General features: G+C 48.0%; 2 protein-coding genes and 3 pseudogenes across 4 annotated transcripts in view; 2 read left to right on the forward strand and 3 right to left on the reverse strand.

Moving 5' to 3' along the window:
- Positions 1 to 13,492, forward strand: part of LOC127576415 (zinc finger protein 850-like) — a 244,464-nt pseudogene that overhangs the window by 224,433 nt on the left and 6,539 nt on the right.
- Positions 1 to 13,492, reverse strand: part of LOC127576853 (zinc finger protein 271-like) — a 312,902-nt pseudogene that overhangs the window by 167,441 nt on the left and 131,969 nt on the right.
- The window catches only part of LOC127576569 (zinc finger protein 229-like), a 184,706-nt gene that overhangs the window by 39,399 nt on the left and 131,815 nt on the right, over positions 1 to 13,492 (reverse strand). The window lies entirely within an intron of this gene.
- The window catches only part of LOC127576630 (zinc finger protein 271-like), a 157,930-nt pseudogene that overhangs the window by 3,003 nt on the left and 141,435 nt on the right, over positions 1 to 13,492 (forward strand).
- LOC127576549 (zinc finger protein 271-like) overlaps positions 8,672 to 13,492 on the reverse strand; it is a 136,766-nt gene continuing 131,945 nt past the window's right edge. The window contains exons 1-2 of one of the 3 annotated variants that reach the window (XM_052027085.1): positions 12,919 to 12,960; positions 8,672 to 10,290 (exon numbers count right to left, since the gene is read on the reverse strand). In XM_052027085.1, coding sequence (XP_051883045.1) covers positions 8,702 to 10,276 — 1,575 coding nt within the window. In that variant the 5' untranslated portion in view covers positions 10,277 to 10,290; positions 12,919 to 12,960 and the 3' untranslated portion in view covers positions 8,672 to 8,701. Of the gene's footprint in view, positions 10,291 to 12,761; positions 12,961 to 13,492 lie in introns of those variants that run through there. The other 2 variants (XM_052027084.1, XM_052027086.1) reach the window with 2 other exon arrangements.

The raw sequence follows: 13,492 nt of genomic DNA on the forward strand, positions 1-13,492 counted from the left end.
AGCAGCTCTGTTTGAAACACTTTATCTAAGGGCTTTCCTATCTCTGCAATGCACACAATGAACAGTAGAAAGAGAGGCCATTCAGCCCATTTGGTGCCTTCCAGTGTTTCTGCTCCACGCCAGCCTCCTCCCATCTCACCCAGTATGAATATTCAGAGGAATAGAGAGAGGCAGCACAGAAATGGGCCCTTTGACTCACTGAGTCTGCACTGACTATGCACAAGGCAGGGCAATTGCTGGACGTGGCATCAGTCAGGGGTCACTCACCTGAGATGCTGAAGAATGTCTTCCCTGGAGAACTGAGCATCTCTGGAATTCTCGGTGCCGGGGACTTGCAGAGACGGAGTTATTCAGTACATTCACGGTGGAGATGCACAAACATCTGAATGACAAGGGAGTTGCAGAGTGTGGGGAAAGAAGGGGAAAATGGTGTCTGAGGCCAGGGTCGGATCAGTGTGATCTTGGGTAATGGAGCGGCTGAAGTGGCCGACACTTCTGCTCCTGTTTCTTCTGGTTTTTGTGTTGTTGTTTTTGAGTATTACAACCTTAACAAGACTCAGGTCGGTCAAACTTGGTTTCCCTTTCGTAATCATCTCTCTCTCTCCATTTCTATTATTAGAAGGTAAGATATCTATTAGTCACATGTACATCGAAATATAGTGAAATGCATCTTCTACACAGAGTCTTCTGGGGGCTGCCCGCAAGTGTCTCCACATTTCCGGCGCCAACATAGCATTGCCCACAACTTCCTAACCCGTACATCTTTGGAATGTGGGAGGTAACCGGAGCACCCGGAGGAAACCCACGCAGACACGGAGAGAATGTACAAGCTCCTTACAGACAGCGCCTGGAATTGAACCCGGGTCGCTGGTGCTGTAAAGTGTTACGCTAACCGCTACATAGGTATCTTTCAGATTCTCCATTTGACTGATCTCACACTAACCGGCCTACAGTTGTGTTTACTCTTTCCCTCCTCAAATACTGGGGGTGACATTTGCTGCCTTCCAAACTGTGGGAAATGTTCTCAAATCTGCAGAATGTTGGAAGATGACAAATCTATTCGTCCACTGTTTCCCTCAGCGCCTCATTCACACCCTGAGGACCCAGGTTATCAGCTCTGAATTTATCACCTTTACCTTCCTATTCATTCCTCCAGCTCTCCTATTTTACTGATGATAATTTCATTGAGTTCCTCATTCAGTCTGGACCTGTCGTATTTCTGTGAGGCATTTTATGTCTTCTGTGAAGACAGACAGAAAATATTTGGTTAACTTCCCCGCCATTTCATTACACATCAATATAATTTCTCCTGTGTCTCTGTAAGGGACCAACATTAACCTGAGCTCAGCTCTGTGTACACACATACAGTAGCTCTTCGAATCTATTTTTATGTTTCTTGTCAGACAACTCTCATATTCCACTTTGCCTTTCTTTATCAATGCCTTGGCCCTCCTTTGCTGAAATCTAACATTTTTCTAATCTGCAGGTTTACTGCATTATCTTGGCAAAATTTTAAGCCTTTCCTTTAATCTAACACTCTCTTTTGACTTCTCTTAATTTCAACCACTTTTCCTTGTGTTTTTTTGCCTGTGAAGAATATATATTACATTGAAAGCATTAAAACTGAGTTTCCATGTTGCCCCTGCTTGTTTTCCATCATGTCCTTTAATCATGTTTCCCAAATTTTGCCCCTTGCTTCAGCAGTTAGATTGACGATCGGAGTTTTAGATTGAACTCAATCCCTTCTGAATTTTTATAAATCTGTCATATAAACACCTTAACCACCAGATCACCAATTAACCCTTTCTCATAACAAAGTAAGGAATGTAAAATAGCTGTCCTCTCATTTGTTTCTCAACACACTGGTCCAGAAAACTATTACAGACGTTATGAATCCGTCCTCCGCACTGTTGCTGTGATTTGCCGCGGCCGATCTATAGAGTCAGAGGGTTTGAAAGCACGGAAACAGGTCCTTTCACCCACCGAGTCCAAGCCGACCATGATGCCCCATCCAGGCTGCCTCCAGTTGCCAGCATTTGGCCCAGAGCTGCCTAAACCTTTCCAATCCATGGACCCATCCAACTGTCTTTTAACAATTGTTATTGTACCTGCCTCAAGCACTTGCTCTGGCAGCTGATTCCACACAGATACCACCCTTTGTGGAAACAAAAAAAGTTGCCCTCAAGTTCCTATTAAATCTTTTCCCTCTAATCTTAAACCGATGCCCTCTGGTTCTTGATCCCCCAACTCTGGTGGGGGAGGGGGGGAAGACTGAGTGCATTCACCTTGTCTATGCCCCTCATGATTTTATAAGATCTATAAGATCTGATAAAATCTTTATAACACCTCTATACGATCTTAAAACACCTCTATAAGATCACCTCTCAGTCTCCTATGCTCTAAGGAATAAAGTCCTAGCCTGTCCACAGTCCTCGGCCCACTGCCTCAGCTGATAAAGATCCCCTTGTAATTTTTGATGACCTTCATTGTCCACTCTAGCACCTATTTTCATGTCATCTGCAAACTTACTCACCGTGCCCTGTGGCTGTCGTATCCAAATCGTTGATGTGGATGACAAACGACAATGGGCCCAGCACCGAGCCCTGAGGCACACCACTGGTCACGGGCCTCCAGTCTGAGAAACAACCTTCCACCATCGCCCTCTGCTTTCTACCATCGAGCCAATTGTGTATCCAATGAGACAGCTCTGCCTGGATCCCATGCCATCTAACTATCCAGAGCAGCCTACCATGTGGAACCTTCTCAAAGGCCTTACTGAAGTCCATATAAACCACGTTACCACCCTGGCCTCATCAACTTTCTTGGTCACATCGTCAGAAAACTCAACCAAGTTCATAAGACATGATCTCCCATACGCAAAGCCGTGCGGAAATCCCCGAATCAACCCTGGAGACACAAGAGATTCTGCGGATGCTGGAATCTGGAGCGACACACACACACCAAATAAACAGTCGACGTTTCGGGGCGAGACCCTTCTTCAGGACTCAACCTGAAACTTGGACAGTTTATTTCCTCCACAGATGCTGCCTGACCTGCTGAGTTCCTCCAGCATTTGGTGTGTGTTGTCCCTAATCAATCCCTGTCTGTTCAGATTTACGTGTATCTGATCCCTCAGAATCCTTTCCAGTAACTTGCTTATCACAGATGTTAGACTTACTGGTCTGTAGTTCCCAGATTTCCCTTCCCCACCCTTCTTAAATAAAGACACAACATTCGCTCTCCTCCAGTCTACCGGCGCCTCACCTGTGGCTAACCATGATGCAAATATCTCAGCCAGGGCTCCCGCAATTTCTTCTCGAGCATCCCACAGTGTTTTTGGATATACCTGGTCAGGCCCTGGAGATTTGTTGACCTTCATACCTTTTAAGACATCCAGCACCTCCTCTACTTTAATGTGGACTATCCCCAAGACCTCCCCACTTACTTTTCTCCACGGTTAAAAACAGAGGAGAAATATTCATTAAGGAGCTTGTCTGTCTTCTGCGGCTCCACACAAAGATGTCCCTTTGGTCTTTGGGGGGCCGTATTCTCTCCAGTAAACTCTTTTTCCTTTTGTATAAAATCTCTTTGGATTCTCCTCAATCGTCTCTGGCAAAGCATCTCGTGCCCCCTTTTTGCCCTCCTGATTTCCTTCCTGAGTACAGTCCTGCATCTGCTATACTCCTCCAGGCATTCACTTGATCCCAGCTGCCTGGACCTGACCCATGTTGCCTCCTTTTTCCTGGACAGGGCCTCCACATCCCTCGTCATCCAGGGTTCCCTACTCCGACCAGCCTTGCCCTTCACTCTAATAGGAACATGCAGACCTTGAGCTCCCACTATCTCACCTTTCAAAGCCTCGCACTTGCCTGTGGTCTCTTTGCCTGCTAACAGCCGACTGTAATCAACCTTTGCAAGCTCCTGTCTCATACCGTCAAAATTCGCCCTGCCCCAATTTAGAACTTGAACCTGTGGATCAGTTCTGTCCCTTTTCATAACTAGTTTAAAACTAATAGAACTATGGTCACTGGTGCCAAAGTGCTCCCCCGCTGTCACCTCAGTCACCTGCCCTGCCCGACTACCCAAGAGGAGGTCAAGCTTGTTATTAACCACCAGACTGGTTTGCTTTCCCTCTCTTGTTACAGCCCCTTCCTTATTCCCCATGTGACCCCTTGCATTGCCGACTGGGAACTGTAGTTCTTTATTATAACTACATAATAACACATAATAACACAGATGCATCACGGCTTAGTACGGCAGCTGCTCTGCCCGGAACCACAAGAAACTGCAGAGAGTTGTGGACACAGCCCAGCGCGTCACAGAAACCAGCCTCCCCTCCTTGGACTTTACTTCTCGCTGCCTTGGTGAAGCAGCCAGCAGAATGAGACCCCACCCACCTGGGTCATTCTCTCTCCACTCCCATCAGGCAGAAGATACAGGAGCCTGAGGCACGTACCACCAGGCTCAAGGACAGCTTCTACCCCACTGTGATAAGACTATTGAACAGTTCCCTTATACGATGAGATGGACTCTTGACCTCACAATCTACCTTGTTATGACCTTGCACCTTATTGTCTACCTGCAATGCACTTCCCTGCAGCTGTGACACTTTACTCTGCAATCTGTATTGTTTTACCCTTCTCCTACCTCAATGCACTGTGTAATGAATTGACCTGGTCTGGGAGGCTGCAACGTGCCCAGAGGGAAGAGGAGGTGCCGTTCCTCAGGCTGGTGTCAGGCCTCGTTATAACAGTGCAGGGGGTGGGAGTCGGGGTGGGGGTGGGAGGGAGAATTAAAGTGACAGGTAAACGGGAGATCAGGGTCGCTCCTGCGGACTGAACGCAGGTTGTCCACATAGCGGTGACCCAACCTGTGTTCGGTTCCTCCGTTGAAGAGGAGGCCACACTGTGAGCACCCAATGCATGAGTGGATTGGAAGAAGTGCAAGTGAATCGTGAATAAGAGGAAAAGGGCTTCCAGACCCCACATTAAATTCAATGCTGGGTAACTCATTCCCTCTGTTTGTATCAGAACTGGTCACTTCTGCTGTCGATGCTCTACCTGTAACATTGGACAAACAAAGGACGGCAGATACTGGAATCTGGATGAAAAACACGATGATGCTGGAGGAACTCAGCAGGCCAGGCAGCATCCCTGGAGAAAATCAGGTGGTCAACGTTTTGGTGTCACGACCTTTCTTCAGGACTGAAGATAGGAAAAGGGGAAGCCCAATATAGGGTAACTAGGGAGAGAATAGGTCCCTTTAGGCATCAATGCTGTCATCTGTGTGCGGAACCACAAGAGAGGGGCAAGACCTTAAATGAATATTTCTCATCTGTATTTGCACAGAGAAGATCTTGCAAGCTAAAGAATTAAGGGATACGAGTAGTGATGTCTTGGGACAGATTGTCATGACAAAAGAGGAGGTGCTGGCAGTCTGAAAGCATATTAGGGTGGACAAATCTCCAGGGCCTGACCAATTGCATCCCAAGACCTTGCAGGAAGAATGGGAAAGAAATTGCATGGGCCCTGGCAGAGTTATTTCCATCTTCCTTAGCCAGGGGTGAGATACCAGAAGTCTGGAGGGTGTGCCTTTATTTCAGAAGGGCTGCAAAGACAAGCCAGGGAACGACAGGCCAGTGAACCTAACATCAGTGGTGGGAAATTACTGGAGGGGATTCTGAGCGACAGGACCTACCAGCGTGTGGAAAGGCAAGGACTACTGAAGGATAGTCAGCACGGCTTTGTGAATGGGAAATCGTGTCTCACAAACATCACAGTGTTTTTCATCACAGGCGGAGGACTGTGCCAGGCTGCCGTGTGGGGAGCAGGCACTGTCTGGGTCTTTGGCAGTTGCAGACACGATAAGACTGCAGATGCAGGAATCTGCCGCAAAAAGACTGCTGGAGGAACTCGGCAGATCAAGCAGCATCTGTGGAGGAAGAGGGATGATTGGTGTTTCGGGTGAAGATACTGCATCAGGACTGAGTGTAGAGGGAAGACAGCCGGCATAAAGAGGTGAGAGGGAGGGGGGAGGCAGAGGTTGGGAGGTGGAACCAGGTGAGGTGGGAGATGATGGGCAGGTGGTGGCAGATGGGTTGGGGGTTGGGGGGAGGCAGAAGGTAGAGACATCGGCTGGAGCTGATGTGGAACCAGATAAGGGAGGGAACGTGAGCAGGTGGCAGCAGCTGGGGCAGGGGTAAGTAGACAGAGGCAGAGAGATGACAAGTGAAAGCTGGGAAGGGAGGAAGGATGATGAGCAGATGGAATCAGGGGCGGGAGGGGAACGGATCTCGGGAATGGGCGGTGGGGGAAAGAGGGAGGAGGAAAAGGTGAACAAAAGGAGAATCTGGGAGGAGTGGGAAAGGAACGAGAGTTGGTCGCCTGAAACTGTCAAATTCAACGTCCGTACCTTTGGGCTGTAGGCTCACCAAGTGGAATACAAAGTGCCGTTTTTCTAGTTTGTGTTTGGCCTCACCATGGCAGTGGAGAAGGCCGAGGACAAACAGGTCGGTGTGGAAATGAGGAGGGGAATTGAAATGACCTGGAACCGGAAGCTCGAGGTGGCACATCATCCTTCACCATTTCTGCGTCAGGATCCCAGCACCAGTCACATCTTCCCCTCTTCCTCCACTTTCTTCCAAAGGACCACTCTCGGTGGTGGAGCAGCCGTCCAAAACTAGAGGCTCAAGGTGAAAGGAGAAAGATTTAAAAAGGATTGGATCGGGTGGCAGCTGAGGGAATGTTTCTCATGGGGGAAGAATCCAAATTTTCAGCGGCATGGTTTTGGGCTAAGGGGTCACCGGTTGGCGATAAGGAAGATTCTGTCACTTTTCCATCAATCAGAGAGACAGGGTGAGAGAAGCATCTACAAAATACATTGCAGTCATTCCCAGTTTTGAAAGCATCTCCTTAAACTGTGATCATCAGGCACCAATCTCAAAAGGGCAGGATCTTTCGCCAGCCTGACTTGGGAGCAGTTCCTCAGTTATTGTATTCAGGATGAAATCCATGAATTTTTTTTGAGGTGGTAAATGGGGGAATCAGGTAGGACAATGAATGAGGCACAGGATCTGTCAGGACTGTTCTGTATTGCAGTGACTCATTTGTGTGACATTCAGCCCATTGAGAACAGCCTCGTGTTGAAAAGAGCTGGGAGTAACATGGTAGTGTATCGGTGAGCGTAATGCTATTACAGAGCCAGCGACCCAGGTTCAATTCCGGCCATGTCTGCAAGGAGTTTGTACGTTCTCCCTGTGTCTGTGTGGGTTTCTTCCGGCTGCTCCGGTTTCCTCCCAAATTCCAAATATTTCTAGGTTGGGAAGTTGTGGGCGTGCTATGTTAGAACCGGAAGCGTGGAGACACTTGCTGGGCTGCCCCCAGAACACTCTATGCAAAAGATGCATTTCACTGTGTTTCGATGTACTTGACGAATAAAGATATCTTAAATCTTAAAAAAAAGTAGAGTTAAACATCATTACTTTCTCCCCGAGGCTTGATGGATCAGGAATGTCACAGAAAGATACAGCACAGAAACAGGCCGACACAGTCCACAACTGCACACTGATCCCACATTCATCCTTTTTTTAAAATTCTCCCGACATTCTTGTCAACTCTCCCCAACTTCTCCCACTCACCAAGGGCAATTTACAGCAGCCAATTGACCCTGCAACCAGCATGTCTTTGGGATGTGGGAGGAAACTGGAGCTCCTGGAAGAAATTCCCAGTCACAGGGAGAACCCCCACACAGTCAGTACCCAAGACCTGGATTCAACCTGGGCTCCTGTCACTGCGAGGTAGCAGCTCTATTAGCTGTGCTGCTCTAATATCTGGGACAAGACCCCTGCTGAGCTCTTGTCTTTGCCATCAATCTGCTGAAAGTCCTGCAGGAAATTGCAGGCAAACCTCTTCACCCACAGAGTTCAACAATGTGGAACGTGTCACCACACGGAGGGATGGAGGTGAACTACAGGAATGCATTGAATGGGAAGCCGAATGAGCACAGAGCTCATAGAGCTGCTGCCTCATGTTGACAATGTTCAATCCCAACCTCGGATGTTGAGTGTGGAGTTTGCACCTTCTCCCTGTGACTGTGTGGGTTTACTCCCACGTCCCAAGAGGTGTGGGCTGAAAGGTTATTAAAGTCCTGTAAATTGTCCCAAATGTGTGGGTGATTAGTAGAATCTGCTGGTGGTGGGGGTGAAGCAGGGTGTGGTCAATGTAAATGTAGGCAGGATTTTAAAAATGTATTAATGTAGGATCAGATTAAATGACTGGTTGATAATCAGTGCAGACTCAGCGAGTCAAAGGGCCCATTTCTGTGCTGCATCTCTCTATTCCTCTGAATATTCACACTGGGTGAGATGGGAGGAGGCTGGTGTGGAGCAGAAACACTGGAAAGCATCAGATGGGCTGAATGGCCTCTCTTTCTGCAGTTCATTGTGTGCATTGCAGAGACAGGAAGGGCCTTAGATGAAGTGTTACAAACAGAACTGCTTTATTTTAATCAGAGATCCAGAACATTGAACTGTAACTCAGTGAAAGAGATTACAAAAGAAAATCAACTGTGCCCAATGACCAGGGTTCAGTCCTGGGTAAGATCAGCAGTGTCGACAGAATCCGACCCCCGTGAACACCTATACTTGTGAACTTGCGCTGGGTTTCAGCAGCAGTGAGGGTTGTATATTGAGCATACAGCATGTTTAATCTTTGTCCGCAGTGTGAATTCGCTGGTGTTTCAGCAGCTCAGATGACAAAGGGAATCCCTTCCCACAATCAGAGCAGATGTACGGCTTCTCCCCAGTGTGAACTCGCTGGTGTGTCATCAGGTGAGATAACTGAGTGAATCCTTTCCCACACTTGGAGCAGGAGAATGGCCTCTCCCCGGAGTGAACCCGCTGATGCACTTTCAGCTTGGTTAACTGAGTGAATCCTTTCCCACATGTTGAGCAGGTGAACGGTCTCTCCCCAGTGTGAATTTGCTGGTGTATCACCAGCCTGGATGACGTAGTGTATCCCTTCCCACATGTAGGGCAGGCAAAGGGCCTCTCCCCAGTGTGAACTCGCTGGTGTATCATCAAGTCGTTTGACTGACGGAATCCCTTCCCGCACGTCGAGCAGATGAACGGCCTCTCCCCAGTGTGAACTCGCTGGTGTGTCAGCAATTGGGACGACTGAGTGAATTCCTTCCCACACTTGGAGCAGGTGTACGGCCTCTCCCGGCTGTGAACCCGCTGGTGTGTTAACAAATTGGACGAATGAGTGAATCCCTTCCCGCACTCAGAGCAGGTGTACGGCCTCTCCCCAGTGTGAACTCGCTGGTGTCTCATCAGGGTGGATACATGAGTGAATCCTTTCCCACACTTGGAGCAGTTGTACAGCTTCTCCCCAGTGTGAACTCGTTGGTGCATCATCAGGTTGGATAACTGAGTGAATCCTTTCCCACACTCGGAGCAGGAGAATGGCCTCTCCCCAGAGTGCACCCGCTGATGCATTTTCAGGTTCGTTAACTGAGTGAATCCTTTCCCACATGTTGAGCAGGTGAACGGCCTCTCCCCATTGTGAACCCGCTGGTGCATCAGCAGATGAGACGACTGAGTGAATCCCTTCCCGCACTCAGAGCAGGTGAATGGCCTCTCCCCAGTGTGAACTCGCTGGTGCTTCACCAGACCGGATGACGTAGTGCATCCTTTCCCACATGTAGGGCATGTAAAGGGCCTCTCGCTAGTGTGAACTTGCTGGTGTGTCATCAAGTCAGATGTCCGACGGAATCCCTTCCCACACGTCGAGCAGATGAACGGCCTCTCTCCAGTGTGAACTCGCTGGTGCGTCATCAGGTTGGATAACTGAGTGAATCCTTTCCCACACGTTGAGCAGGAGAATGGCCTCTCCCCAGAGTGAACCCGCTGATGCACTCTCAGGTTGGATAACTGAGTGAATCCTTTCCCACATGTTGAGCAGGAGAACGGTCTCTCCCCAGTGTGAACTCGCTGGTGCATCACCAGACTGGATGACGCAGTGAACCTCTTCCCACATGTAGGGCAGGCAAAGGGCCTCTCCCTAGTATGAACTCGCTGGTGTGTCATCATGTCGTGGAATTGATGGAATCCCTTCCCGCACGTCGAGCAGATGAACGGCCTCTCCCCGGCGTGAACTTGCTGGTGTGTCAGCAAATATGACGACCGAGTGGATCCCTTCCCACACTCAGAGCAGGTGAACGGCCTCTCCCTAGTGTGAATTCGCTGATGCTGTGTTTGAGAGTCCCATAAACAAATCATCTGCTTGTTGTTTCCTGTAAAAGAAATTTACAAAAGTCATCAATAGGTACAGGACAGTATTTCAGTTGAGATTTTAGTCTCTGTTGCGAGCTGTTGTAATAATGACAAACACAAGCTTGAGGAACAACGTCATCTTCCATCTCGGAACATTGCAGCATCCAGACTGGCATCAAAATCTCTGGTTGTCTTTCCATCTATAATCAGAATGGGCCATTTCTGCCACTTCCCTTTGTTCTACCCATTGCCTCCCTCACCTACTCTGCCACTGAAATTCAATGTGTTTTCTGTCTTTCACTGTTAAAAGGGGTATCAAACCCAAAACATTCCCTCTTTCTGCAGATGAAGACACAAGAGACTGCAGATGCTGGAAATCTGAAGCAATACATGAGGGAGCTGGAGGAACTCAAAGTGGGTCAGGCAGCATCTATGGAGGGAAATGGAAAGTCAACGTTTTGGGTCTTGATGCTTTTGGACTTGTCAATGTCATTGGTTTATTATTGTCACTTGTACTGAGGTACAGTGAAAAACATGTCTTGCATACCGATCGTACAGGTCAATTCATTACACGGTGCAGTTACATTGAGTTTGTACAGAGTCCATTGATGTAGTACAGTTAAAAACAATAACAGTACAAAGTAAAGTGTCACAGCTACAGAGAAAGTGCTGTGCAGGTAGACAATAAAGTGGAAGGTCAGAACAAGGCAGATCGTGAGGTCAGTGTCCATCTCATTGTATAAAGGAACAGTTCAATAGTCATCACCGTGGGATAGAAGCTGTCCTTGAGCCTGGTGATACATGCCTTCAGGATCATTGAACGTGAAGGGTAGATGATTAGACTCACTTGTTGGAGATTGTCATTGTGTGGCAGTTTTGTGGTCCAAATGTTGTCTGCCACTTAATATTCCAGAATAGAAGTGTTAGATACCATTCTATATCCAGACAGAATAGAACATGTTCTCAGTGGCAGGAGGAGCCGAAGACATTGAACATAGTTGAGTTGTAAAATAACCAGAAGTGACAAGGATTTTTGTTTCTTCAACACAGTGTTAACTGACACAATTTAGCCACATGGGGAAATTACTTTCACAATACATGCTTTTTTTCATTCACTGGCAGTTGGACTTAGTCCCTTTTTTGACCTCAGTGCCAACTATAGCTGTTACCTACAATGATTTGGACATCAGCAGTGTCTGGAGACCAGTCCCAATCTCAGTTTGCTCATCTGTGTTTCCAGACTGCCTGCAGAGCAAAGGCAAAGTGCGTTTTACAGCAGAATCAATGGCCGCATTTATACCCACAATCCCCAGGGCTCCAGAAACGGTCCCAGCAAAACAGTCATTCACCAGCCGGGGCCTGGATTACACCTTGGGCCGGGCCGGCAGAGAAAGCAGAAAATCAAATAATCTTCATGTGCCGGAAATCTGAAATAAAAATAGAAAATGCTGGACATGGGTCAGACAGCATCTCTGGGAGGGGAAGCAAATAATGTTTCAGATTGGAAACCCTTTGTCAGAACCGAGAAAGTGAGAAAACAAGTTTTAAATTGCAGAAAAGATGGTGAAAGGATAAATACACCATGAAACCCACAGGAAGTGGGAACAGGAGCAGAACGTTCAGTGTCTCAAGCCTGCTCTGCCATTCAGCAAGATCATGGCTGACTTTCCTGTCCTGTCCCCATAACCCTTGATTCTCCTACTGATTCAAAATCTATCCCAACGTGAAAGATGCCCAACGAGTCTGCCACACAGTTGTCTGCAGCAAGATGTTGCAAAGACTTAAGCTTCTGAGAGAAGAAATTCCTCATCTCACTTTTAAATGGGCACAAGTAAATTTCTCTTCCATAAGGCTCTGCTAAATCTGCTCAATAAGTTACGATTGTTCAATCAATCAATCAAAGGGCAGCCTCCAAACTAAAACATTAACTCTATTTCTCTTTCCACGGATGCTGTCTGACCTACTGAATTGTCCAGCAGTTTCTGATTTTACTTCAGATTCTGGCATCTGCAATTTCTCTTTAACAACAGGGTAAAGAGAACGTTTCTGATTGAGCTTGCTTCAGCAACCCTGGCCTCACCCTTAGTTTAAAATCCTGTCAGTGATCGAGATGAATGAGGGAGGTAGAGAGAGAGAAATCAAACACAAAGAGATTTTTAATTGACTGTGAAACATATGCTGCAGTTGTTGCCAGAACCACAGGCCTCGGCAACAGTTCTGGCCCACATTTCACAGTGTGAAAATTGCCTTGTCTCCAACTGCCTTTGTTAGTATATTAACCAGAAAGGTCGATAAAACAGAGCGAGGCTCGGGTTGCGTAAGTGAAGCCAATCGGAGATGCTCCTCATCTATCCCTCTCCACCCCCCCCCCAACCCCCATCTATCCCACCCAAACCTCTCTGCAAGTTCGTTTTGCTCTCTCCCAGTTCGAACGGAAGGGTCTCGGACTTGAAAAGTTCCCTGTTTCTCTTTCCACAGACGCTGCCCTCACCTGCTGAGGGCTTCCCGCACTCACTGCGTTTGCTTTGATTTCAAGCAGGAAAGTGCCCGGGTCCCCCGTGGGAGGGGGAAGGGGGAAGGGGAGAGAAAGGCCGGGACTGCTCAGTGTGGCCGCCCGCAGTGATCCTGCAGCCCGCACGGATTCTTACCCCAACCGTGGGCCGGACCCCGGACTCGACCAAACTTCCGGGTCCAAGGTGGCGCGCACATGACGTCATCTACATTGCGTGCCTGCGCTGTGGGGGTCGCTCACTGCAGCCAGAGCGCTTTCTCGGCCGCGGTGGCTCTTGGGTAAATTCGGCTGCCATGAGAACCAACCTGAACAGCGCCTTTAAATAGCTTCGTTCTCCACCGCAAATTATTCTGCCGACAATAACTGTGTGATGAAGGAAACACTGTTGTCAGTCTCTGCACGGAAAGCTCCAGAGATCTTTCGTTCCTTCCCCATCCTCACCCCCACCATCTCCACCACCTCCTCCAGCACTATATTAAGATCGATAGATTTTTGGAAAGTAGGTAAATGGGTTTATTATTGTCACATGTACCAATGTGCAGGGAAAAACTTTGTTTTGCATCCCATCCATATGGGTCATTTCATCACATCAGTGCATTGAGGAAGTTGAAGGGAAAATAATAACAGAATGTAGAAAATAGTGTTACAGTTACAGAGAAAGTGCAGTGCAGGCATAAAATTAGGTCCAGGGCCATAATGAGATAGATTGT

This window comes from Pristis pectinata, chromosome 12, assembly GCF_009764475.1.
Source record: "Pristis pectinata isolate sPriPec2 chromosome 12, sPriPec2.1.pri, whole genome shotgun sequence".
NCBI lineage: Eukaryota > Metazoa > Chordata > Chondrichthyes > Rhinopristiformes > Pristidae > Pristis > Pristis pectinata.